The sequence below is a fragment of the Amblyraja radiata genome, chromosome 22 (genome assembly GCF_010909765.2).
Source record: "Amblyraja radiata isolate CabotCenter1 chromosome 22, sAmbRad1.1.pri, whole genome shotgun sequence".
In the NCBI taxonomy this organism is placed as follows: domain Eukaryota; kingdom Metazoa; phylum Chordata; class Chondrichthyes; order Rajiformes; family Rajidae; genus Amblyraja; species Amblyraja radiata.
In genome coordinates this window covers 24,580,036-24,608,011 of record NC_045977.1, presented here as the reverse complement: position 1 = coordinate 24,608,011, position 27,976 = coordinate 24,580,036, and the positions used below count along the sequence as shown (strand labels likewise).

At 44.0% G+C, this 27,976-nt stretch overlaps 1 protein-coding gene across 2 annotated transcripts; it reads left to right on the top strand.

Annotated features, from left to right (window-relative positions):
• lcmt1 (leucine carboxyl methyltransferase 1) lies at positions 1-27,102 on the top strand. 2 transcript variants are annotated; one of them, XM_033040741.1, is made up of 11 exons: positions 1-57; positions 1,095-1,195; positions 3,435-3,526; positions 8,338-8,459; positions 12,403-12,479; positions 14,057-14,118; positions 14,635-14,737; positions 23,848-23,968; positions 25,664-25,765; positions 26,408-26,499; positions 26,946-27,102. In XM_033040741.1, the coding sequence occupies exons 1-11, from the start codon at positions 55-57 to the stop codon at positions 27,085-27,087; spliced, it is 1,017 nt and encodes a 338-aa protein (XP_032896632.1). In that variant the 5' UTR covers positions 1-54; the 3' UTR covers positions 27,088-27,102. The 2 variants fall into 2 exon arrangements, with proteins under 2 accessions (XP_032896632.1, XP_032896631.1); XM_033040740.1 differs by lacking the exon at positions 1-57 and adding an exon at positions 59-167.
• Positions 27,103-27,976: the final 874 nt, after the last annotated feature.

Sequence of the window (27,976 nt, the reverse complement as noted above, 5' to 3'; positions counted from 1 at the left end):
AATGGGAAGCGGCGCTGGGGCGATGTGGGAGGTAGCCCGGTGACGTCGACGGGAATGGTAGGTGTTGCTCCAGTGCCGAACCGAGTACAGGGGGGGTTATGGGGAAGAGGGTCTACAGCCTTACTCAGCGCAGAGGCCTCGGGCATATCGTCCGAATTACCAGGAAGGTGTTATGAGTGTTGGTTTGCCCCAGCTTTCCTGTCCCCCCCGCGTGGCGATACCTCGCTACAGCAGCAGCAGTGCATCCCTTCGTGCAAGAGCAGTGTACCCCCAATCCCTCTCTCCCAGCAGCTTGCACCAGCAGTGCTCTCTCTCCCCCCCCCCCAAAAAAATACCCCTCTCTCCCAACAGCTTGCACCAGCAGGTTTCCCAATCCCTCTCTCCCCGCAGCTTGCACCAGCAGTGCTGTTCCCCCAACCCCTCTCTCCCAGCAACTTGCACCAGTGTTCCACCCCCAATCCCCTCTCCCATCAGCTTGCACCAGCAGTGTTGTCCCCCCACCCCTCTCCCAGCAGATTGCACCAGCATTGTTCTTCCGCAACCCGCACTTCTTTCTCCCAGCAGCGTACACCAGCAGTGTTCCACCCCCAATCCCTCCCAGCAGCTTGCACCAGCATTGTTATTGCCCCACCCCAACACCTCTCTCCCAGCAGCTTATGGAAGTAGTGCCTCCCTGCAATTGCTCACCACCAAACCTGCAGAAGCACCAAAACACAGCAACATGTACTATCGGAACAGATGCAACATTTTCATACATTATTTGCAAGCAGGGGTGTTAAATCATATGACTGACAAAACAATTTACCGAATGGCATGATTATTAATTTAAAGATTAAAAAAATAACAATTTAGGTACTTCAATGCATTTAACTTTCAATTAAATTTGAAGAAAAATCATTGTTGAACAGAACAAAGCTAACAAAATCAAAAATATGATTGTATTTTGCAAACTCTTAGAAATTTTGGTTCAGAAGTTAATGTTGGTCTGGATACTGGGGAAAAACCTGCCTTCTCTTTGTATTGGTGAATACATTTCTGGAAGGAAACATAATCAGCTCAAAATAATATTTGTTGAATATTTTCTGCCTCCACAGAGTAAACTTCAAATGGCAACCAACCACTCCTACACAGTGTCAGATGATACAGCAGACGAAGCTGTTCGGTCCACGTGTGAGGATGCAACTATTTGTAAAAGGTACGAACGGTAGTGCTGCAGATAGACTGGGGCAGTCTGATAACAGAGTATTTTTTTAGTGTATTGTCCAACATTAATGTATGGGGACAAAAAGATGGAATAACTCAGCGGGACAGGCAACATCTCTGGAGAGAAGGAATGGGTGACGTTTCGGGTCGAGACCTTTCTTCAGACTGGTCAGGGATAAGAGAAAAGAGAGATATAGACGATGATGCAGAGAGATAAAGAACAATGCATGAAAGATATGCATAAAAGTAACGATGATAGCAGAAACAGGCCATTGTTTAGCTGTTGGGTGAAAACAAGAAGCTAGTGAGACTTAAGTGATAGGTGGGATAGAAATTTGAAGAATTAAAGCACCCCATTGGCAGCAACTAACTGGTCCACTGGAAGTGTGGGAGCCGATTCTGACAAAGTGTAGTGGAAGAAAAAAAATTGGAAAGATAGAGAAAAATCAACTCATCTAAATTAACATAAACTTATTGCTGTTTTATTCAAGTTTGAAATATAGATTTAAATTCAAACATGGAATGCAGACATGTACACTATAGCCCTTTGATTCCCAGAGTTGACTATACTTTCTATAAGGACTTGTTCCTTTTTCTATTAATTTTCATAATCCCGTTTTCCACATAACTACATTGTATATGTTTCTTAACAAAGGAAACCACTCAGTCATAGTTAACACAGTGCTTATTTGTTGTGAGGCCAAGGCTCCATCACCGTCACCAAGGGTCCACCGATCCAGGCAAGCTGCGCCTACCGACTTCTCCGCGGCCTCCTGGGAGGTGTCCTGGTTTTCAACTCTTGTAAAATGCAGAATCTGCTGTCTTACCTGCTCCCAATTTACCATGCAAGGTCCCAAATACATTCAATGTGCAACAGCAATTTGTGCAAGAAGGAACTGCAGATGCTGGTTTAAAATAAAGATAGACACAAAAAGCTGGAGTAACTAAGCGGGCCAGGCAGCATCTCTGGAGAAAAGGAATGGGTGACATTTTCAGGTCAAGACCCTTCTTCAGACCCTTATTCAGCATACCATACTGACTAATCTTGAGCAGGCTAAGAATGGATTGGATGACCACCATTCAAAATAAAAACATCCTCTGTTTGCAAATATCACCCAGAGCTTCTGGCTGCCTTTCATATTATTACTGCAGCCCAGTGCTCATTGACTGGCCTGGATTTGATATGTACTGCTGAAGCTGATAATTAACAGCTAATTAAGCATAATTGGAGTGAAAGTAAGTGCAGGTAGTTCTGCTATAATGTGTGTTTTCATATTGTGAATTAGGTACTATGTGATTGAGGAATCAGGGAATACTATTTGTATCATGTGGGTCGAATTGGTTATAACTTGATTTTGATCGGGAGCTAGACAGTCACTTACAATTTACCGAGGAAATTGGCAAGTAGAAAAATAGCTACCTTTGGGAGGGGTGGGGGAGAATCCTGGGGAAGTATAAGAGTTCCATTCAAGTTCTTCACAGTGATCTGACATCATTGTTTCTTAAGAACTGTCTAACAGTTTCACTACAGGTGGCTATTGAGATTGGCAGCAATTACCTCAGTTGACCCGTGATAATATACTATTATCAATGTGACATGCAGGTAGTATTTTTAGCCTGCAGTAACAATAATAAAATTTCAGTGATTTAAAGACCTTTGTTTTTGAAATTTCTTTGAAAAAATATTTTGTTATTGTGAGTCTGAAACTTTAGCCTCTAGTGCTCTTTTCCCCATGGACACAATTGTTTTTATAACACAATTTCCTATAACACAGTAGATCTACCAAAATTGAGACCTGGACTTGATACCGTTTATACAGCGCCCTCCATAATGTTTGGGACAAAGACCCATCATTTATATATTTATTTGCCTCTGTACTCCACAATTTGAGATTTGTAATAGAAAAAATCACATGTGGTTAAAGTGCACATTGTCAGGTTTTAATAAAGGCCATTTTTATACATTTTGGTTTCACGTTTCAGACAAAAATCTATCCATGATCTTTTAACACAAAATTTTGAATGCACATCTAAGCTGCATTGAATACATTTTCATTTAGGTAATTATAAAACTTCTATAATAAGTACAATGTTTCTGGTCACGATAAAACCTTAATGAACTGTTGTTCATTGCTCTGTAAATAAAGTGGTGGATGAGTTTTAATGCAAGTTCCTGATTGTTCAACTTGGAGGGGATTTTCCCATTGATATTTCTCCCTTCTGTTTGACAGATTTGCAGTGAGTATGAACTACTGGAAGGATCCTTATATACAGTACTTCACAAAGCAACCAAATGAAAGGAAAGCACCTGAAATAAACAGAGGTAGGTCCGATTTGATTAGGGGAGATGTGTGTCTGGTTGTATGGATCCGATTGTCAAAGATTGTCATGTCGTGTGTATGTGTCTCTGATTGCATCATAGTAATTATGCTTCTCATTGAGTTGGGTCACATTTATATTGCACTAAGCCAAGTTGGCACCACATAGCTTGATAGCATGCTTATGTTGCATTTTGTTTGGCATTCTTACTTTGCATTTCGTCACACATGCTTGTGCTGCATTTTGTTGCCCATGCTCACGATGCTTATCGTCGGGCATGATGTGAAAATGAGCCCCAATGCCCCAATCCTCAAAGGATTTTTGTCGCAATGTGTCAGGGATCTTATCTGATTTGTTGTACATGTTGGCACAAATGATATAGGCAAGGAAAGGAATGAGTACTGCAAAATAGGTATAAGGAGATAGGTAGAGGGTAAAAAGCACGACAGTTTTGTATGTGGGAGAGCGTGTCTCACAAAACTGTTTGAGTTCTTTGAAGATAGACACAAAGTGCTGGAGTAACTCAGCAGGTCAGGCAGCATCTCTGGAGAAAAACATGGGTGATGTTTCAGGTCGGGACCTTTCCTTAAGAGTTTTTTTAAGATATGACCAAAAAGGTTGATGAGGGCAGAGCTGTAGACATTGTATAAATGGATTCAGCAAAGCATTTGACAAGGTGCACTACTCTGGAAGGTTCAAGTTCAATTTTGCGTTTATTGTCACTTAACCAACTAAGGTACAGTGAAATTGAGTTGCCATACAGCCATACAAAATAAAATTTAACATAAACATCCACCACAGTGGAATCAACATTCCTCACGTTGATGGAAGGCAATAAAGTTCAGGCATCTTCCTCTTTGTTCACCATGGTCGAGGTCTTGATCCCTCCGCAATTGCCGTTGCCAACGGTCCGATGTCCAGGCCCTCTCGTCGGGATGATCGAAACTCCGGTGTCGGGACGCCTTGGAACATGGAGCTCCCGAGTTGGCCACTTCTTACTGGAGAGCGCAGGCTTCGCGGTGTTAAAGTCCACAGGCCTTGCGGTCGGAGCTCTTCTTCTGGCGATCCTTGGCAAAGGCTGTTGGCGAGGCGGCCATTAGGGGTGCCACCCAGTGGAGGTTAGGCCACATTTAGAGTATGGTGTTTAGTTTTCTTCACTCTGTTACAGGAAATATGTTGTTAAGCTGGAAAAGGGTACGGACAAGATTTACGAGGATGTTGCTTGGACTCGAGGGCCTGAGCTATAGGGAGAGGATGAGCAGTGATCTTATAGAAGTTTACAAGATCATGAGAAGAATAAATAGGGTAAATGCACAGAGTTTTAGCCAGGGGAATCAAGAACAAAGGTGAGGTGGGAAAGATTTAATAGGGTCAACTTTTGTTGCACAAAAAGTTGTAAGTATATGAAACGAGCTGACAGATGAGATAATTGAGGCAGGAACCATCACACCATTTAAAAAACATCTGAACAGGTATGTGGATAGGAGAGGTTTAGAAGGATATGGGCCAAATGCAGGCAGGTGAGACTAGTGTAGATGAGATGCGTTGGTCAGAGTGGGTAATTTGGACCGAAGGGCCCTCTTTCGATGTTATATGACTATGAGTCATATACAGCATGGAAACAGACCATTTGGTCCAACCAGTCCTTGCTGACGTAGATGCCTCATCCAAGCTGGTTCCATTTACCCTCACTTGATCCATATTCCTCTAAACCTTTCCTATCCATGTTCCTGTCCAAATGTCTTTTAAATGTTGTTATTATACCTGCCTCAGCTAATTCCTCTGGAAGCTCATTCCATTCATCTGCCAGCCTCTGTGATAAGGTTGACCCTCAGGTTCCTATTATATTTTCCCCTCTCTTTAAAACTATGCCCTCTAGTTCTTGAATCCCCTACCCTGGGAAAATAAAAACTATGCATTCACCATTTCTGCTCTCCTTATGATTTTATATACCTCTATAAGCTCCATGAAATAAAGTCCTAGCCTGCCCAACCATTCCCAATAAGTCGCGTCCTCAAGTCCTGGCAACATCCTCATAATTCTTCTCTGCACTCTTTCCATCTTAATGACAACCATACTATAGTAGAGAGAAGAAAACTGAACACTATATTCTATGTGCGCCCTTCCCAATGTGTTGTGCAACTGTAGCTGTAGTCTGCGTGTTTGCTTCTTATTGTATAGGTGAGTATCTTGTTGAGGAGCAGGGTTATATTGTGTAAAAGATCCTGTGTTGTGCTGTTGTTGCATTGGGAGTGGTTGCATTGCAACACATTGGTGCACATATTGCTTTGGGGTGTAAGTGTTTCTGCTTCCTTGTGGAGCCTACGCTTCATGTTGTGCCATGTAGTGTTGGAATATGCTCAGGTTGAGTTTGCGTCGGGTTGTGTTGATTGCGGCTGTGCCAGGATGCCTTGGAGCACAGTATAATTGCACAATGCCGTTGTGTCATGTCGAGAAACGTGTGTGTTTGCGTTGGGGTGCATGTATTATTGTGTCGGGGTACGATTGCATCATGTTGCTTTAGTGATTGTGTCTCTGCTTGTGCCGGTTGCATTTGCATGATACATTGGGGTATGCTTCTGTCGTGTTACATCACGGTGTCAGGTGGCCTTGAGGGCATTTGTGCCAAGTTGTGTTGCAACATGTTTATTCCCGTTGCATCTGGGTGCACTGCTTTTGTTGGGTTGCATTGGAGTGTGGTTGCCTCTGGGAATATCTTGGTTGCATTGAGTTTGTGTTTTGGTGGAATTGCCTGACAAGTGTTTTAGTTGGGATGTGTTCAGGCCCATTTGCATTGGTAAGTGTTTGTGTCTGGATGTGTCGTGTTGCTTTTGACAGTTATGTCAGAGCACGATCGTGTTTGGGGTGCATTTGCAATGGGTTGCACCAGGTGCATTCGGGTCTAATTGTGTCACTGCACCTTTGGGTCGAGGGGCATATTTGCATAAAGTTGCATCATGAAGTGTTTGAATGAGGGCGCTGATCTATCGGGTTACGGCAGTTCTCAATATGTTCAGGTAATGTCAGGACCCATGTGCAATGGAGTAATATAGGATTCTTGCAGCAAAGAAGTCCTGAGATAGATCGACCATTATCATCTTGAACAAGGGAGCAGGGACAAGGAGCTGAATGGTCTCTCCTGTTTCTATTTCTCAGTTGCTTGGCTTCTCCTGTTACATGTTACGCTGAGGAATGACCCCCCCAGAATGTTGATGGTGGAGAACTTGATTGGATTTTTTTTGGATAACCTGCTGGCTTGCCCAAATGGCTTGCTTTAATCTGTGAACCCGAGTGGTGACTATCAGCCACAATTTGAACATGGAACGTTGCACGATAATAGCTGAATTATTCTTTGCCTGCATTCACTGTAGGAGAACCACTCGATTTACTCTGTCTCTCGTTAATTTGAACTGCTACTTCACTAGATAGATCTTCTATCTATACATAACGAAAGCTCTGATCTTGTGCTCTTCGGGTTTGCGTGGTATTTCTATTTGTGCAAAAATGGTACATGATAGCGCTACAAATTTTCGCCTCCTTGCTCACAATTCTTCTGTGCTGCAATTGCAACAAGTTTTGTTCCAATCTATGGTATATTCTAAAAGTTATTAAGGTTTAAAAATCGTAAAAACCGCGCATGCGCAGATTGGTCTCTTCTCCTGTCAGTCAGCGCCACGCAGAGTAGTCTCCTCTCCTGTTAGTCAATGCCCACGACCGGAACGGCGACGCCCCCTTCCTGCACCATCGCCGCACTGATTGGCTGCGTCAGCTGTCACTCACCGGCGGCACCCGCCTCGCTTGGCGATAGCCACAGCCTATCGGCCAGAGGGGACATCCACAGCCGCCATGGCCCACAGCTGCCAGAGTACGCTGCACCCAAGGCAAGGTAGGCCACAGCCTCGGGCTCTCCCTCTGAGGCCTGGGCGCTGAGCCTGGCTCTGAGGGCGGCGGCGCTGCTGGCTCTGGGCACGCAAGGAGAGAAAGGAGCGGCAACCTCGCGATCCTGGGGAGGTGAGAAGGGAGTGTGGGGGGATCGAGGGAGAGGAGGGGGTAGGGAGGGAGGGGGGGGAAAGTGGTGGAGGTGAGGAGGGATAGTGGGGGGGATAGGATGAGGTGTGGAGTGGGGGAGGTGGGATAGGAGGAGGTAGGTAGGGGAGAGGAGTTATGGAGAGAGGGAGGGAGTGACTGAGGGTAGGGGAAAGGAGAGGGAGGGAGAGGTGAGGGAGGGATTGAGGTAGGGGAGGAGGAGAGGGGAAAGAAGAGGGCGTGCTTGGGGATGAAGGAAAATGAGCCGCGCCTGCGCAGATGGGGGCTATGGGTGAGTAGTGAAATATTGCGTTGGGGAACTGGTTGCGTTGGGGAACCTGGCCTCCCATGTGACAGGGACCCAATGGGTCCCACTTAGTCTAGTTTAACAATAAACATACATTGGTTGTTTAGTTTAGAGATACAGCGCGGAAACAGGCCATTCGGCCCACCGGGTCAGCGCTGACCAGCGATCCCCGAATATTAACACTATCCTATACACACTAGGGACAATTTTTACATTTACCAAGTCAATTAACGTACATACCTGTACGTCTTTGGTGTGTGGGAGGAAACCGAAGATCTCAGAGAAAACCCATGCAGGTCACAGGGAGAACGTACAAACTCCGTACAGACAGCACCCGTAGTCGGGATCGAACCCATGTCTCCGCCGCTGCACATGCTGTAATGCAGTAACTCTACCGCTGCGCCACCATTCCGCCCTATTAATCTTCTAAGCCAGGGAGTAAGATTCTAACTTGTATTTGAAGATGTTGTTTTTCTTTTCAGGATATTATGCCCGTGTAAAGGCAGTGAATTTATTGCTGGATGCTTTTATAAAGAAAACCAACTGTAATTGTCAAGTTATAAATCTTGGCGCTGGTTTGGACACAACATTTTGGAGGCTGAAGGTATTATTGGATTGTTTATAATCTGAGTAAATATATATTTTGGTACATATTAGTCAAAGCTGTATAGTTTCTAAGGTTGAACTGGTCATTCAAACCACAGATAATTCAATGCTAATTGCTCTTAAGATTTAGGACATGTCGCGTTTGAATACAACCTGCAACAATGATATACTACCAGATGATTTCAATATGCAGATAGACTGGGAAATCAGGTTGGTTCTGGATCCCAAGAGAAGGAATTTGTTGAGTGCCTACAAGATGGTTTCTTGGAGCAGCTTGGAGTTGTGCCTACTAGGGAAAAGGCAATTGTGGATTTTATATTGTGTAACAAACCAGATGTGATTTGGGAGCTTAAGGCAAAAGAACCTCTAGGAGGTAGTGACCACAGTATGTTAAAATTTAACCTGAGAGGGAGAAGATAAAATCTGTATTACTGTTGAGTAAAGATGACTGCAGAGGCATGAGGAAGGAGCTGGCTAAAGTTGATTGGAAAGGGACCCTAGCTGGAATGACGGTGGAGCAGCAATGGCAGGATTTTCTGGGAACAATTCATAAGATGCAGGATCTTTTTATCCCAAAGAGGAAGAAAGATGCTAATGGGCCTGTCCCACTTACGCGACTTTTTTGGCGACTGCCGGCACCCGTCATAGGTCATTGCAGGTTGCCGGAAATTTTCAACGTTGAAAATCCAGCGGCGACCAGAAAGACGCTACGCCTCTTTGGGCGACTGAGGAGACTACTCACGACCATACAGGCAACATGTTGTGGGGTGAAGCCTGCATGGTCGTGAGTAGTCGCCCAAAGAGTCGTGCCTTGTTCTGGTCGTCGCTGGATTTTCAACATGTTGAAATGTTTCGGCGAGCTGCAACTACCTATGACGGGTGCTGGCAAGTCGCCAGAAAATTTGCGTAAGTGGGACAGGCCCATTTGGGGAGTATGAGGGGATTATGGCTGACAAGGGAAGTCAAATACACCATAAAACTAAAAGAGAAGACATATAATATTGCAAAGAGTAGTGGGTAGCTAGAGGATTTGGAAGCTTTTAAAAAAGCAAAAGAAAGTAACTACAGGGAGAAAAATTGAAATAAGAAGGTAAGCTAGCCAATAATATAAAAGAGGCTAGCAAAGTATCTTCAGATATATAAAAATAAGTGAGGCAAGAGTGGATATTGAACTACTGGAAAATGACACTGGGGAAGTGATAATGGGGAAAAATAAATGGCAGAGAAATTGAATAAGTTTTTTGCGTTGGTCTTCACAGTGGAAGACATCAACAACATGGCTGAAATTCAAGAGATTCAGGGGCAGAAGTTAGTCAGGGGGCAGAGTGGCTATTACTTAAGGAGGTGCTTGGGAAGCTGAAAAATCTGAAAGTGGATAAGTCATCTGGACCTGATGGCCTATCTCCCAGGTTTTGGAAAGAGGTAGTTTTAGAGATTGTGGAGGCATTGGTGGTGATCTTTCAAGAATCACCAGAGTCAGGAGTGGTTCTAGGGGATTGGAAAATTGCAAATGTTACTCCACTGTTCAAGATGGGAGCAAAACTAGACGGGAAACTATAGGCCAGTTAGCCTGACTTCAGTGGTTGGTAAGATTTTAGAGTCCATTATAAAGGATGGGGTTTCTCAGTACTTAGAAGAAACTTGATAAAATAGGCTGAGGTCAGCATGGTTTTGAGAAGGGGAGATCTTGCCTGGCGAATCTGTTGGAATCTTTGAGGAAGTAAATAGCAGGATGGACAGTCAGTGGATGTTGTTTTCCTGGATTTTTAGAAGGCCTTTGATAAGGTGCCGCGTGTGAGGCTGCTAACAAAGATGAGAACCCATGGTATTAGAGGGAAGATACCAGCATAGATAGAAGATTGGCTGAATGACAGACGGTAAAAAGTGGGAATAAAGGGCGCTTTTTCTAGTTGGCTGCCAGTGCCTAGCGGTGTTCCGCAGGGTTTGGTGCTGGGATTGATACTCTTCACATGGTATATCTTCACATGGCTGGTGCCTGTTTTCCGGAGCTCCCGTTGCAACAGCTGCGTCCGCTGGACTGGAGGGCGGCAGCTTCGACCACCCCCGGGCCGCGGAGCTTGAACCGCGGGACTGATACCATCGCCCGGTGGGGTATCGCCTCGGTGCAGTGGGAGAAGAGGAGGGAAGAGACAGTAACTCTAAGACTTTTGCCTCCATCACAGTGAGGAGGTGTTTGGTGAACTCACTGTGGTGGATGTTAATTTGTGTTTATGGTGTGTTGTTATTATTACATGTATGGCTGCAGGCAACAGCATTTCGTTCAGACCGAAAGGTCTGAATGACAATAAAGGAAATCTAATCTAATCAATGATTTGGATGAGGGAATTGAAGGATCTGACCAGGTTTGTGGATGATACAAAGATATGTGGTGGGGCAGGCAGTGTAGAGATGGCAGGGACTCTACAGAAGGACTTGGACAGGTTTGGAGAGTGGCCAAAGCAATGCAGATGGAATACAGTGTAACAAAGTATGGAGTCATGAATTTTGGTAGTAGGAATAAAGGCACAGACTATTTTCTAAATGGGGAGAGAATTCAGAAATCGGAGATGCAAGGAAATTTGGGAGTGCTGGCGTAGGATTCCCAAAAGTTAATTTGCAATCAGTAGTAAGGAAGGAAATATGCCCCTGCCCCACTTAGGAAACCTGAACGGAAACCTCTGGTGACCTTGCCCGCGACCCAAGGTTTCCATGAGTGGCCGGAGGTTTTGGTCACTTGCCTGGAAAGCTCGAGCTGGATGGACCGGCCAAAGATCCTATAGGATCTTTGCTACCGACTGTGTGCGCGTGCGCGCGCGCACACACACACACACACACACACACACACACACACACACACACACACACACACACACACACACACACACACACACACACACACACACACACACACACAGTGGGGGCCATGGAGAGCGGAGGAGCGCTGTCTCCGCGATGAAGAGGAAGGTAAACGGCTGCCACAGAGCACGGTAAGCCCTTTAGAGAGGGGGGGGAGGAGTGGAGACAGTTTTAAGAAGTTTAATAACGTTTAGCGGGCATTTTACCTTCCGGTGGGTCTTCTAGGTCGTGAAACTCCAATGAGCCAATCAAAATGGCCGGTCAGCGAAGGAGATTGCCTTCGACTGCCTGTAAGTAAATAGCGACCCCACTCCACTGGCTTCGACCAAACGGCAACCTATTTTTAGTCGAGGCCGGTTTTGATTATGTTGAAATAATCGAAGCAACCTAAAAGAAGCCTCGACCACTTTCGACCATTAGGGAGAGTGACCAAAACCTCCGGCAACTCATGGAAACCTTGGGTCGCGGGCAAGGTCACCAGAGGTTTCCGTTCAGGTTTCCTAAGTGGGACAGAGGCATAAGGAAGGTAAGTGCAATATTAGTATTTATTTTGAGAGGACATCAAAGGTTGATTAATCTGTGGAATTCATTGCCACAGATGGCTGTGGAGGCCGTCATTGGGTATTTTTAAAATGGAGATTAGTAATTCTTGATTAGTAAGGGCATTAAAGGTTGTTGGGGAAAAGGCAGGTGAATGGGCTTGAGAAGGATAGACAGATCAGCCATGATTGAATGGCAGAGTACACTTGATAGTCCAGCGATGCTGCCTGACCCACTCCAGCACTTTGTGTCCATCTTCAGTATATCCCAGCAGCAGTAGTTGGTTTCTACCTCTAAACACATCTGGAATAAATGAATGAAGGATATGCATATCTTTCATTCATTTGTTCTATATCACCCACTATATCTCTCATTTCCTTTTGCCCTGACTTTCAGTCTGAAGAAGGGTCTCAATCCGAAACGTCACCTATTCCTTTTCTCCAGAGATGCTGTCTGACTCGCTGAGTTACTCTAGCTTTTTGTGTGTATCTTCTATTCAAATTACTTCCAGTGTTAAATTTGTATTAATCTTTTTTTAACCTCAGGATCAAAATATGCTTCCAAAAAAATACTTTGAAGTTGACTTTCCAATGATTGCCATGAGAAAATTGCACTTGATAAAGTAAGTTCATTTAATTAAATTACCAACTTAATTTCCAATTTCAGTTCCCTCAAGATAGAGAATGAGAAATTATAACGCTGTTTTGACAAACTTGTCTTACTATTATAACACATTCCCGCAGAAGTGGCACTGTAGTGCTGCTGATGGAGAGAGGGACCAACTCTCGACGATAATATCTTTTGATATTGAACAAGGAAATATATTCCAAGTATTGTGAATACACACATATTTTTCTTAAATAAGTGCCATTGGAACCAGCTCTGCCTGGGAGATAAAGCTATTTGCAACAAGCCAAGCTAAAAAACATTTGAGACTCTCAACATTGTTTCCTGCATTAATTCATTGTTTCTTAATGTTATCAATAGGCTTAATTCAACATTTTGTAAAATAAATGTTTTCCACCTTTCCCAAATTTGCCAAGATGCTGTTTTGCCTTTCATACATCAGTTATAACTATCTATAATTACCCCATGTACTAATAAGTAAGGAATATTCTTATTAGAGCATTGAACAATACAGCACAAGAACAGGACTTTCAACCCACAATGTCTATATCAAACATGATGCCAAGATTAACTAAACTCGTCTGCCTGCATGTGATCAAGATCCTCCGTTCGCTACATATCCATGTGCTTATCTAAAAACCTCTTAAATGCCACTATCCTTTCTGCCTCCACCACCAACCAAGTCAGTGTATTCCAGGCATCCACCACCCTCTGTGTAAAAATAAAACTTGCCCTGCACATTTTCTTTAAACCTTGCCCCTATCACCTTGTAGCTATACCCTCAATTATTTAACCATTTCCACCTAAGGAAAAAGGTTCTGACTGTCTACCCTATCTATGCCTCTCAAAATGTTATATACTTCTCCCAGATCTTCCCTCAAGCTCTGATGCTCCAGGGAATACAATCCAACTCTGTCCAACCTCTTCTTGTAGTTAATACCCCCTAATCCAGCCAACATTCTGTACATTCTCTAAGGCCTCCAGATCCTTCCTATAATAAGGTGACCAGAACTGCACGCAATAATCCAAATGTGGCCTAACCAAAGTCCCACACAGCTGGCCCAAGGAACTGCGGATGCTGGTTTACAAAAAAAGACACATAGTGCTGGTGTATCTCAGTGGGTCAGGCAGCATGTCTGGAGAACTTGAATAAGTGATGTTTCTTGAAAAAGGGTCTTGACCCGAAACATCACCAATTCCTTCTTTCCAGAGATGCTGCCAGTCCCGCTGAGTTAATCCAGCATTTTGTGTCTATCTTCAGTGTAAACCAGCATCTGCAATTCCTTCTTACTCAATGTTTCTCGGTAGATCTGGGTATGTCATTTGAATTAGGAATAGCTACAAAAGTTTGGATTATCTCTACTTTCTAATTTAGAGATGTTGTTTTACCATTTTAATTGTGAATCTGTTGTTATTCAAGCACACTTGTGCGCATGAGGTTATTAAACTTGCATTTTAATGTTTGTTAAACTGAGTCATTTGCCATTTTTAAAATCCTTTTCTTCTCTAGACTAATTATTGTGTTGTAACATTGTCAATAAACCACATATAATTGTTTCCTCTTTCCTCCAGAACAAAGCCTCCATTGTCAAAGCCTATTATAGAAACACATTCAAGTAGTAGTCTGCTGATAGGTGAGAAAGAAACATATTTTTATACCTGATCCCCTTCAAATATCAATGGGTTTAAATAGCTAACATGGACTGTTCTTTGGTGCATAGATTAAGTTTCTTCTTGAAATAGCTGTATGAATGAATCATACAACTCAGTTGCACCAATCCTGTTGAGAACCACATCTTAAGTCACAAAACCTTATGAGTTGCATATTTATATTCTGGTCCTGAATTTGGTCAATTTGATCAAAGTTCAACTTTAGCATGCGTGGTTGATAAATTGTATTACGTGACCATGTCATTCTTGGTGGCTATCTCTTTGTCACCATGCCTAGCTTGTTCCGATAGCAAAGCACATGGACTCCAATGCTTTGCACTCTTTCGGTATCACAAATTGCTTAACACCAGATACCCGTCAAGAATGCTGTGGTTTCAAATGAATTCAAATGATTTTACATTTGAACTTTGTTTTTAAATTGAAATTGTTGATAAGCATTGTTCAAGAATGTTCACTTCAAGATTTTGTCCATTTGCAAGATGGCTCCAACATGGATTCTAATCGCTATGCCATTATTGGGCAAGATCTCCGTGACCTCCCCGTGCTGCTGGAAAGATTGAGGAGATTTGGTCTGGATGCAAAGTAAGTATTTATAGTTAGTTAATGTCCCTATCCTGACACAACACAAACTCCAACAACATAATGAATCCCATTCTGGAACTGTAAATTTGTATTATTATCTCACTGTGGATCTCTCCGGACAGGTCTTTACCATGTCATAATACTGAAAGAATATGTGATTGTAAGAAGAGGAACAAGAGTAGGCCATTCAGCCCCTCGTGCCTGCTCCAACATGAAGCTGATCCAACTTCCTCAGTTTCACTTTCCTGCCCTTTCCTCATTTTGATTATACATCAGTCTCCACAGCTTTCTGGGGATAGGAATTCCAAAGCTCACAATCATTTGAGAGAATAATATTTTTCTTTATATCAGTTTTCGAGAGGACCTATTTAATTCTGACATCTCTGCTCCTCTCATGAGGGGAAAATACCAGTTAGATCCTGTCAAACCTTTGAAGAATTTATATATCCTCTCATTCTTCTAAACTCAAGCTATTCAGCCTTTCATTTTTTAAGTCTGTCTCTTCCATACCCCGCAACACTGCTCTCTCTCCCCATCCCCGCACTCGCAACAAGGGCAGAGTCCCCCTAGTCCTCACCTTTCACCCCACCAGCCGGCAAATACAACAAATCATCCTCCGCCATTTTCGCCACCTCCAACGTGACCCCACCACTCGCCACATCTTCCCATCTCCCCCCATGTCTGCCTTCCGCAAAGACCGCTCCCTCCGCAACTCCCTTGTCAATTCTTCCCTTCCCTCCCGTACCACCCCCTCCCCGGGCACTTTCCGTTGCAACCGCAAGAAATGCAACACCTGTCCCTTTACCTCCCCCCCTCGACTCCATTCAAGGACCCAAGCAGTCGTTCCAGGTGCGACAAAGGTTCACCTGTATCTCCTCCAACCTCATCTACTGTATCCGCTGCTCTAGATGCCAGCTGATTTACATCGGTGAGACTAAGCGGAGGTTGGGCGATCGTTTCGCCGAACACCTCCGCTCAGTCCGCAAGAACCTACCTGAACTCCCGGTGGCTCAGCACTTCAACTCCCCCTCCCATTCCCAATCCGACCTCTCTGTCCTGGGTCTCCTCCATTGCCAGAGTGAGCAACACCGGAAATTGGAGGAACAACACCTCATATTTCGCCTGGGTAGACTGCGTCCGGAGGGCATGAACATTGAATTCTCCCAATTTTGCTAGCCCTTGCTGTCTCCTCCCCTTCCTTAACCCTCGAACTGTCTCCTCGCATCCCCCCGCCCTCAGGCTCCTCCTCCTCCCTTTTTCCTTCCTTCTACCCCCCCCCCCACCCCCTATCAGTCTGAAGAAGGGTTTCGGCCCTAAACGTTACCTATTTCCTTCGCTCCATAGATGCTGCTGCACCCGCTGAGTTTCTCCAGCATTTTTGTGTACCTTCCATTTTTTAAGGCTGAGTTCTAAAATTCATAGCAGTTATTGTAAATAGGTGACAAAACCAACTTAATGAAAAAGCATATTAATTTTAAGCATATTGAAAAGCATATTGACTTTATTCTCCCGGTTTACATAGAAGCATAGAAAATAGGTGCAGGAGTAGGCCATTCGACCCTTTGAGCCAGCACCGCCATTTAATATGATCATGGCTGATCATCCAGAATCAGTACCCTGTTCCTGCTTTCTCTCCATATCCCTTGATTCTGTTAGCCCAAAGAGCTATATCTAACTCTCTCTTGAATACATCCAGTGAATAGGTCTCCACTAGGCAGAGATTCCACAGATTCACAACTGGCTGAAAAGGTTTTTCCTCATCTCAGTCCTAAATGTCCTACCCCTTATTCTTAAATTGTGACCCCTGGTTCTGGACTCGCCCAACATCAGAAAATGTTTTCCTGCATCTGCCCTGTCCAATCGTTTAAGAATTTTATATGTCTCCATAAAATTCCCTCTCATCCTTCAAAATTCCAATGAATATAAGCCCAGTCGATCCATTCTTTTATCATATGTCAGTCCCGCCATCCCGGGAATTATGCTGCACTTGCTCAATAGCAAGAATGTCCTTTCTCAAATGAGGAAACTAAAACTGTACACAATACTCCAGGTGTGGCCTTACCAGGGCCATGTACAACTTCAGTAGGACCTCCTTGCTCCTATACATTTCAATTCGTAACTTAATCGGTGAGAGTAACCATCACATTTAGTCATTGTACAGAGGTTGCATCAACACTCTGATTCTTCCATCCATTGTGCAACACCATCTCTCTCCTAAGTGAAGGAGGTTTGGTTAGTTCACTTTAATTTAGTCTATAGTTTAGAGATGGCATGTGGAAACAAACCCTAAGGACAATGAGTCTACACCGACCATTGATCATCTGTTCATGCTAGATTTACGTTATCCCACTTTCTCATCCACTCCTCACGCACTCAGGGAAATTTACAGTGCCAATTATTCAATTCAATTCAATTCAATTCAATTCAACTTTAATGTCCTTGCACAAATACTGAGTATGGGTACAACAAAATGCAGTTTTGCGTCAGTCCGTAGTAGTAGTGCATATAGAAATTTAAAAAAAAAGAAGATACAGAATAATCAAAAATACAGAATAATTAAACAATGGGGACGGAGGGACCGGAGAAATCTATCGGCGGGACTCCGAGTTCAGCAATGTGATGGTATAATTGTAGAAGCTGTTCCTCATCCTGCTGGTACGAGACCTGAGGCTCCTGTGCCGTCTCCCTGATGGGAGGAGGGCAAACAGTCCATGGTTGGGGTGGGAGGGGTCTTTAATGATCTTCCCAGCCCGTCTCAGACACCGTTTTCGGTGGAGGGCATCCATGGCAGGGAGCGGGGCACCGATGATGTGCTGCGCGGTTTTCACCACCCGTTGTAGTGCCTTCCTGTCCGCAACAGTGCAGCTGCTGTACCATACCGTGAAGCAGGTGGTCAGGATGCTCTCGATGGTACAGCGGTAGAAGTTGGTCAGGATCTGGGGGGACAGGTGGGCTTTCTTGAGCCTCCTCAGGAAGTAAAGGCGCTGCTGTGCCTTTTTGATCAGCTTGGAGGTGTTGAGGGACCAGGACAAATCCTCCGAGATATGTACCCCGAGGAATTTGTAGCTGGAGACGCGCTCTACCTCAGTCTCGTTTATATGGATGGGGGTATGACTGCCTCCTCTGACCTACCTGAAGTCGACAATAATTTCCTTCGTCTTCTTGGAGTTGAGGACGAGGTTATTGTTAGCACACCAGGTTGTCAGGTGCTGGACCTCCTCTCTGTAGGCTGACTCATCGTTGTCACTGATCAGTCCTACCACCGTGGTGTCGTCAGCAAACTTAATGATGGCGTTGGATCCGTACTTAGGGATGCAGTCGTGGGTGAAGAGGGAGTAGAGGAGAGGGCATAGCACACAGCCCTGTTCAGCGTTATAGTGGAGGAGGTGAGGTTGTTGACCCTAACAGACTGTGGTCTGTTGGTGAGGAAATCCAGTGTCCAATTGCAGAGGGAGGTGGAGATGCCAAGTCCGCTGAGTTTGGTGATCAAGCTGGCGGGGATGACAGTGTTAAAGGCAGAGCTGAAATCAATGAACAGCAACCTGATGTAGGAGTTGTTGTTGTCCAGGTGGGTCAGGGCAGAGTGTAGAGCCGCCGATATGGCGTCCTCTGTAGACCTGTTGGCCTGGTAGGCAAACTGATGGGGGTCCAGTGTGGGGGGGAGGCTGGCTTTGAGGTGAGCCAAGATCAGCCTCTCAAAGCACTTAGCAATGACAGGGGTGAGTGCCACTGGGCGGAAATCGTTGAGACTCCCTGTGGCTGACTGTTTGGGCACTGGCACGATGGTTGATGTCTTGAGGCAAGTGGGGACAACACCCTGGGCCAGTGAGAGATTGAAAATTTCGGTGAAGACTGGGGATAGTTGTCCAGCACATGCCCTAAGCACCCGGCCAGGGATGCCATCGGGGCCGGCAGCTTTGTGCTCATTCACCTTTCTCAGTGCATCTTGTACAGCAGAGGTGGAGAGACTGAGGGGTTGTTCATTCGGGGGTGGAGCAACTTTGATGGCTGGGGTTTTGTTGTCCCGGTCAAAGCGAGCATAGAAATGGTTTAGCTCGTCAGGAAGGGTGGCGTTGTCTGGGGGAGGGGTGTTAACTTTCTGGTAATCGGCAAGAGATTTGATTCCTTGCCACATGCGCCTGGGGTCAGAGTTGTTTTGGAAGTGCTTCTCAATCCGCCGTTTGTGATTGAGTTTGGGATTCCTAATTCCCATTTTGAGATTGGCCCTGGATGAGCTGTATCCCTCAGCGTCGCCAGATCTGAAAGCGGCATCGCGAGCCTTCAGTAGGAGTCTGACCTCCCTGCTCATCCACGGCTTCTGGTTAGGGAAGGTCTTTATCTCTTTGTGGGTAGAGACATTATCGGTGCAGGATTTTATATAGTCCATAACTGTTAAGGTGTATGAGTTGATGTCCACTTGTGAATTGAAGGTGGACTGGGTAGCAAACAGACTCCAGTCTGTCTGCTGAAACTGCTCCTGTAAAACAGAGACAGCCCCCTCAGGCCAAACCTTCACTGTCCTCATGGTAGGTTTCACAATTAGTCTACAACCCCACTTGTCTTTGGGATGTGACCAGAACTCACGGAGGAAACCCATGTGGTCACAGGGAGAATGTGCAAATACCACACAGACAGCTTCCAAGGTCAGGATCAAACACAGATCTCTGGCGCAGTGAGGCAGCAGATCTATCAGCTGCACCACTGTGTGTCCCAAACCTTTTGGAACAAATCTTGTAGCTCCAACATGGAACCATATTCATTGCCCGGGCACGGTTCATCTGGTAGTTACTGGGGGCCACTAAAAGCAGCCATAAAAATGTGTTCCACCTGTAACAAACTGGGAGAGTGAAGAGTGGCCCTTAAATATCTAATATCCAGAAAAAATTCTAGAGCATTTTATTAGATTAAAACAACACTATTAACAGTCTTACTGGGTATGAAGTGGGCTTCTGCAGAGCTTGATGAGATGTATCCCAGGCGGCTTAGTTTAGTTAGTTTAGTTTAGAGATGCAGCATGGACACAGGCCCTTCGGCCCACTGAGTCTGCGCCGACCAGCGTTCACCTGTACACTAGTTCAATCCTACTTACCAGAGACAATTTACAGAAGCCAATTGATCTACAAAAGTGCACGTCTTTAGGATGTGAGAAGAAACCGGAACACCTGGAGAAACATAGAAACATAGAAAATAGGTGCAGGAGTAGGCCATTCGGCCCTTCGAGCCTGCACCGCCATTCAATATGATCACGGCTGATCATCCAACTCAGTATCCTGTACCTGCCTTCTCTCCATACCCCTGATCCCTTTAGCCACAAGGGCCACATCTAACTTCCTCTTAATGAACTGGCCTCAACTACCTTCTGTGGCAGAGAAGCCCACATGGTCATAGGGAGAACATACAAACTCTCTACAGACAACACCCATATTCAGGATCAAACCTGGGTCTCTGACGCTGTAAGGCTGCAACTCTACTGCTACCATTTTATCTCCTCTTCCCATTTCCACTCTGAGCTTTCTGTCCTGTGCCTCATCCATTGCCAAAGTGAGGTCACATGCAAACCTGAGGAATAGCATCTCATATTCCTCTTGGGTAGCTAACAACCAACAGTATGAACATTGAATTCTCCACTTTTAGAGAACCCCCTATCCATTCCCCCTGACACACCCCCTCCCACTTCACTCCCCTATGCCCCACCTGGTCTCCTGCCTATTTACCCTCCACTAACCCTCTTCCCCCACCACGTTCCTCCCTCTAGCTTTACAATCCACAACTCTTCAAACCCGTCTCACACCTCCTTTGTTCCAACCATACATCTATCAAACCGCCTCTAGCCTTTGCCGACCTTCCACGCTTTGTCCTGCCTCTCCCCTTTTCCAGCTTTCTTCTCACCATCCCCCACCCCCCACCCCTACAATCGATCTGAAGAAGGGTTTTATCCAAAACGACACCTATCCATGTTCGCCTGGGATGCTGCCTGACCCACCTGTACTCTTTGTTTTCTTTTAGGAATTATGATTACTAAGCTTACTGATAACATAAAATTGGTGATGTTGTTGGATAGTAATGCTAGTCATAGGTTACAGAATGATATCAATCAGCTGTTAAATTGGTTTGCAATGGCAGATGGAATTTAATTTTGATTCGTGTAAGGTGATGCATTTGGAGAGGAAGCTCTATTAAGTCCACCATGAATAGCATGGTCCTCGGGTTTTGAAGAACATAGGGACCATGGTGTATAAATCAATTGATGCCAAAAGGTGGCAGCACAAGCGCATTAGATGGGGATGAAGGCATATGGGATATTGCCTTGTTGTGATATTGCCTTAATTGGCCAGGGCATAGATAAAATGCAAAAAGGTTGTAAAACTTTGATTAGGCCACAGCTGAGCATTATGTGCAGTTTTGGTTGCCACAGTATGTGATTGCACTGTCGAACATGCAGAGGACATTCACCAGGATGTTTAAAATAAAAACAGAACATGTAGTTTTTTTTAGTTTTGTTTGCTGGCAATACTCAGCAGGTCAGAATGGGAAACAGAGTTAATGTTTCAGGTCAAAGACGTCAAAGCTGGAAAGAAGGCGTAAGAAGTTTGTTGAGGTGGGGCAAGGGGGGTGGCTCTCCGAGCGTGAAAACAAGGGGACCATGGGGATAAGCTGTAAACAAGGTAATCTGATCAATGAGTGAATGGGGCAGTTAGAGTGAGATTGTAGACAAAAGAACATAGGAGATATGAAATGCAGGGCAAGAAGATGTGCCAACTAATACAAAAAGACATTAGAAGTTGTAGAAATCAACATTCCTCAATGGAAGGCTGCAAGATGCCCAGATGAGAGATGGGGTGCTGTTCCACAAGCTTGTAGTGTGCCGTGTGACAGTGCAGGCGGCCACAGTCAGAGTGGGAGACGCTGGGTCACCTCTGTGGACTGAACAAAAGTTAGCTGTGAAGCAATCACCCAACCTGCATTTGGTTTCTTCAGTGTAGTGGAGACCACATTGTGAACATCAAATGTATTAAACTAGATTTCAGTTCAGTTCAGTTCAGTTTTTATTTGTCATATGTAGGTTAACACAGGGTTAACGGTACAATGAAACCTTTGCTTCACCTGTAAGGATTGTTTAGGTCCCTGATGGTGGGAAAAGAAGACGGTAAAGGACAAGTGTTACATCACCTGCGGTTGCACAGCAGATCGCCATTAGAAGGGGGTGGTTGGCGGGAACGGAAGAGTTGACTGAGGCTTGTGAAGGAAATGATCCCTGCGAAATGCTGAAAGGGCAAGAGAAGGGAAGATGTCTGGTCAAATTTATTTTACTGTGGCAGTAATTGTGGAGAATAATCTTTTGAATTCCACCATGCTTTACTCCACCGTTCAGTAAGATCTTGGTTTAATACAGATGGATACAGACAGTGGAACTGGCCAATTCTGATATTAACGGAAAATTTAAATTGTTGATTTTGAAAATGAATCCGGAAGTTGGCAATGTGCCCAGATGGAAGCTAACTTGCTGTGTCCTTCTCCAGGCCTTATATCCTTTTCCATAACAACATAAAAGCCAATTGAATTATGGTCATGATCCCAAAATGTTCTCCCACTGACGCTTATTTCATTTGTCCAGCTATATTTCCAAGGATTAGAATGAGTATCGCCCCTCATGGGCTATGTACTATTTGGCTCAAGGATGTACATCCCCCTGGATGTACTTTAAATATTTTGCCCCCTCTTCAATGTTTCCACATTTAGTCAATGCTGGTTTATATTGGGGAAGTTGAAACCCCCAACTATAATTACCCTGGTTTTTTTAACGCTTCTTTGTTTAACACTGTCCACATATCTGCGCCTCTATCTCTCACTGACCAGATGAAGAGTTGTGATCGCTTCCTTTTCGTTTCTCAACTCTACCCACATGTCCTAACTGTTTGACTTTGGGATATGTAAGGTAACTAGTATACCAGCTAGTGAGACCACACCTGGAGTATTGTGTGCAGTTTTGGTCCCCTAATTTGAGGAAGGACATTCTTGCTATTGAGGGTGCGCAGCGTAGGTTTACAAGGTTAATTCCCAGGGTGGCGAGACTGTCATATGTTGAGAGAATGGAGCGGCTGGGCTTGAATACTCTGGAGTTTAGAAGGATGAGAGGGAATCTCATTGAAACATATAAGATTATTAAGGGTTTGGACATGCTAGAGGCAGGAAACAAGTTCCCGATGTTGGGGGAGTCCAGAACCAGCCATTTAGAACGGAGACGAGGACCAGGGCCTGAGAAGTGAAAGGGAGCTGGACCCAGGGCATAGGCGCGTGTAAGGAAGCACAACCTAGGGCCTGGGATAGTGTAAGGGAGTGCTGCAATCAGGGTTGGGTGAGTGAAATGGAGTACAGCATTCTGGGTCTGGGTAAGTGTAAGGGGGTGCATGAACAGAAGCCTCGGTACATTTGAGAATGACGAATATTACCTGGTATGCCTCATGGTGAAACATTGAGATTTGCAGATTGTTAGATAATTAGTGGAGTTGTGGTCTAGCCAAGGTTCAACGCAAGCTTATGCGCCGTCACTGTTTTTTAATTCTCTCCTACAAAGGAATGCATAGTTGATTTTTAGTAAATGTTAACTTGCAACTTCGAGTTACCTGACAGTTTTCTATGTGATTTGAAATTAGACTGGATTTATTATTTTTTGGTAAAAGGAATTAATCATCATTTATAGCTAGGCACTGCATTTCCTTACAACTCTTGACACTCTTCATACACTCTTCCATACACCCTGGCTCTATAGCACTCCTACCTCACAAAATATTTGCACCTGCACGTACGCATTATCAACACAGCAAAGTGATGATACTTTATTTACTCTCTAACATATATTTGAATATTCTTTACTGCAATGGAAAAGCACTCTGGAGGAGAAATATTGATTATGTGTCAAATGCCTCATGGTCTCAATACTCTACTGAGATGATAATTAATTAAATAGTGACCCCTGGTCACAATTGAGATTTACAGCCAAGGAATCTTGTGCTTGTTGTGTGCATTATAAGGGTACAGATATCTAATGTATCAGTGTTTTTTACTCTGATAGCCCCGTTTAGGTTAACGCTCTGTTATTTGTCACCTAGGTTACCAACATTGCTAATGGCGGAATGTGTCCTTGTTTACATGACCCCTGAGCAATCTGCAGAATTGATAAAGTGGGCTTCCAGTACTTTCAGTACCACCATGTTTATCAATTACGAGCAGGTAATAATATTAATCATTTTCCCAGCAATTGTTTATTACAGTTTATTGGTAAGCACATACTTTTCCTTACTATTGAAGTTTATTGGTAAGCACATCTTTTCTCAGACTATTGAAGTTTAATTCAGGAATGTTGTGGGGAGCTTATGAATATGCATTGCACTGTGTAGAAGTTTGGAGAGGAAATGTGCCTGCAATAAATAATTTGCAATTCTGTTTTTTAAATTCACTAACCAAGTTTTATAATGGTTGTATTTCTTAATTTCATGAGACTTGCAATAATGCAACTACAAGGGTTGCCTGGCTTTCAAATGTCGTAAATCTTACTTTACACAAATACATCCACACATCTTTAAGGGAAATAAGATAGTAAGAAAATGCTTCACAATGTTCCATTAGGACTGGATACAGTATATATTCTATTAGTTTAATTATGGGTTGTGTCAGTCTGAATTTTTATTTGTGTACTGGTATTGTGGTTATTATTTATTGATTTTGTTTAGAGATACATCATGGAAACAGGCCTTTTAGCCCACTGAGTCCATGCCAACCATCAATCAACGTTATGCCACTTTCGCACACGAGGGGAAATTTACAGAGGCTTAACTTACAAACCTGCACGTCTTTGGGATGTGGGTGCACTCAGAGAAAACCCACGCAGTCATAGGGAGAACCTGCAAACTTCACACAAACAGCATCCAAGGTCACGGTTGAACCTAGACTCTAGCCGAAAATAAATAATCATAGGAAGCTTATGCAAAGCGGCACATAGAACATAGTGCAACACAGGAACAAGCATTCGGTCCACAATGTCTTTGCCAAATATGATGCCAAGACCAACTCTTATCTGCCTGCACATAATCCATATACCTCCACTCCCTGCACATCTATATGCCTATGTAGATGACTCTTAAATGTCACTTTTGTATCTTCCTCCACCACCATTCCCAGCAGCACTTTCCAGGCTCTCACCACTGTAAAAAAAAATGCCCCTACATATCTTTTAATCATTTCCCTCTAGTATGGGGAAAAGGTTCTGACGATCTACCCTATCTATGCCAACGTTATGGGCTTTATTTTTACAATATGGGCAGCAAAAGAAAATGAACATATTTTGACATGGAGAAATCGTCTTACAGACAGTTCTCAGGAATGGAACCCATGCATAACCCGGGGACAATCTTTATAGTATTATGATGTTTGGATGACAGATGACGCAGCTGGTAGAACCATTGTCTCGCAGCCGCAAGGACCTGGGCTCAATTCTGACCTCCCGTGCTGTCTGTGTTGGGTTTGTGTGTGTTCTCCCTGTGACTGCATGGGTTTCCCCAGGGTGCTCCAGTTTCCTCTTGCGTCTCAAAGACATGCAGGTGAGTGAGTTAATTGGCCACTGCAAAATACTAGTATAGGTGAGTGGATGAATCTGGGAGGAGTTGATGTGAATGTAGGCAACATAAAATGGGTTAGTGGATGATTAGTGTAAATGGGTGTTTCATGGTCAGCACAGACCCAGTAAGCAGAAAGGCCTGTTTCTTTACTGTATGACTGACAATATTTTTCTTGCAATCTATGTTGCTTGAAGTCAATCGTCTGCTGTTTTGAGAAATTGCTGACACAGTTGATTCTTATATTTACCAACTTTGAAGTCTCTGTTTCACCAAAATTAATGGAAGCGTTCCCTCATTTCAATGATTTCAGGTGAATATGAGCGATCGCTTTGGCCAAGTGATGATCGAAAACTTACATCGACGACAGTGTAACCTTGCTGGCGTAGAAATCTGTCAAACTCTGGAGACGCAGGTTTTGTACAACTTTGTTGCAATCACGTGAACATTTTTCATTGACTGATTGCACTTCTGATTTACTTTTGTTTCGATTTACTATTGAAAATGCTTCTTAAGAAGACAATGTCACGATAATATACATTCTGCATTTTGAAATTGTGCAAAATAATGACTAAATAATTCAGATTGATCACTTGATAGCAGTATCATCTCTGGAGCAATGGATTATGAATTCAAGCTTCCACCAGGAAGTGTATAACATGAGGCTGGTGTTCCACTGAGCAAGACAACATCAGCAGTAGCATTCTTTTTATAAGATTTTCAAAACATCGAATCAGATCTGTGTGTAAAGATCTTGCAGCACAATTTGAATAAACACAGGAAGTTCCCCTTATCTGAAGGACAACATTGCTCCCACACCACAGCTAGATGAGATTGTCATTTATCTTACTGGTGTGTGTTGAATTGGGAATACCAAGAACTTGTCTATATAACAACAATTAATGCACTCCAAAACAAAAGCAGGGTAAGATGTTAAAAATATAAATGTCTTTCTAAATTCCATTTTATAGAACTTTGAAGCTATCTATTCATCAATATTAAAAAGCTTTGTTAGTACAATCGGTGAGTGCCTCATTAAATTCTTCTTCTTTCACAGAAGGATCGCTTTCTTGTAAATGGCTGGGACAATGTGAATGTCTTGGACATGGTGAATGTTTATAACAGCTTGCCACAAGCAGATGTTCAGAGGTACGTTTAACTTGTGGGTATTTTTTATGTAACAACATGACAGTAATCTGAAACAAAATCAGAAAATGCAGAGCAATCAGCAGGTCAGGCAGCATCTGTGGAGGAAGAAACAGATAATTTTTCTGGTTGAAGATCCTTTGCCAAAACACCTGGATCCTTTATAGAAAACTCAATGTAAGGCTTATTTATAGAGCCATTAATACAAAACAATTAACTAAATATGTGATTTTAAGTAATTTTGTTCTGGTAGCTAAGCACAACTTTTATTATGATGATCTTGGGATTAGGGTTTTTTGAGTTTCGCCTTTCTCTGATGTGTTGGCACTAGACTATCACAATCACATCCAGTGTCTTTGGAGTACTATTAAAATGGGTTAATTCATCCATTCGGTAACTTTGCCCTTTTAAAAGAAATGTTTTCTTCTAACCTTGTTGGTTTCCCCTAGGATAGAGCAACTGGAATTCTTGGATGAGAAAGAGCTTTTGCAGCAGCTTCTGCAACATTATTGTATCTGCTGGGCCACAAAAGATAGTGAAGATTTTGGTAATTATTTATTTCATAATATCCACCCTATACAGGTCAGTTAGCAAATAAATCTTGTACATATGCATTGATGTAATGGTAGATGAGTTTCGGTTATAGAACTGAGTTCCAGTCCTTGGCCAATTACCCTTGATGCAAAATTAGATGCAGTTTGCAGGTCTCCACAAGAGTTGGTCAATATCTCCCAGTCTGAAGCAGCAATCAGCTCGGTCAGAAACATCATTAGCAGAAGAAGGTGTGGATACTGGCAGTGTCTGGAAAATTGAAAAAGAAACATAGAAAATAGGTGCAGGAGGAGGCCATTCGGCCCTTCGAGCCAGCACCGCCATTCATTGTGATCATGGCTGATCGTCCCCTATCAATAACCCGTGCCTGCCTTCTCCCCATATCCCTTGACTCCACTAGCCCCTAGAGCTCTATCTAACTCTCTCTTAAATCCATCCAGTGATTTGGCCTCCACCATAGAGATAACCACCCTAGAAGTCCTGCTATTCAGTCTTCTTCCTAACTCACTTCCTCTTCTTCCCAATGTTGTTCGTGCCCACCTGCACAACTACTGCCGGCTGTTCACCTTCCCTCTCGAGGATGTTCTGAATTCGGTTCATGATATCTTGAACCCTGGCACCAGGCAGGCAACAGACCATCCGCGAGTCTCACCTGCCGCCACAGAATCTCCAGTCTGCACCTCGGACAATGGAGTCACCCACCACTATAGCTTTGCCTGACGTCGGTCTCGCCAGTCGAGTCTCATCGTTAGGATTGGAGCCATTGACCTGTCTGCCGCTCGGTCTGGAAGCGTCATCTGCATCGACACCTCCCAAAAGGGTGTACCTGTTTCCATTTGGCACAGCCACCGGGGTCTCCTGCACTCCACGGTTACTCCCCTTTCTCACACTCACCCACCTTCGCTCTTCCTGTATCCTCGGCGTGACA

What these genes read in the sequence shown, in the direction of transcription:
- lcmt1 (XM_033040740.1), top strand. Translation starts at nt 99, where the DNA reads ATGGGGAAGAGGGTCTACAGCCTTACTCAGCGCAGAGGCCTCGGGCAT. An exon ending in AGAAAATTGCACTTGATAAA is followed by an intron (nt 12,480 to 14,056) that starts GTAAGTTCATTT and finishes TCTTTCCTCCAG; the next exon opens with AACAAAGCCTCCATTGTCAA. An exon ending in GTCAAACTCTGGAGACGCAG is followed by an intron (nt 25,766 to 26,407) that starts GTTTTGTACAAC and finishes CTTCTTTCACAG; the next exon opens with AAGGATCGCTTTCTTGTAAA.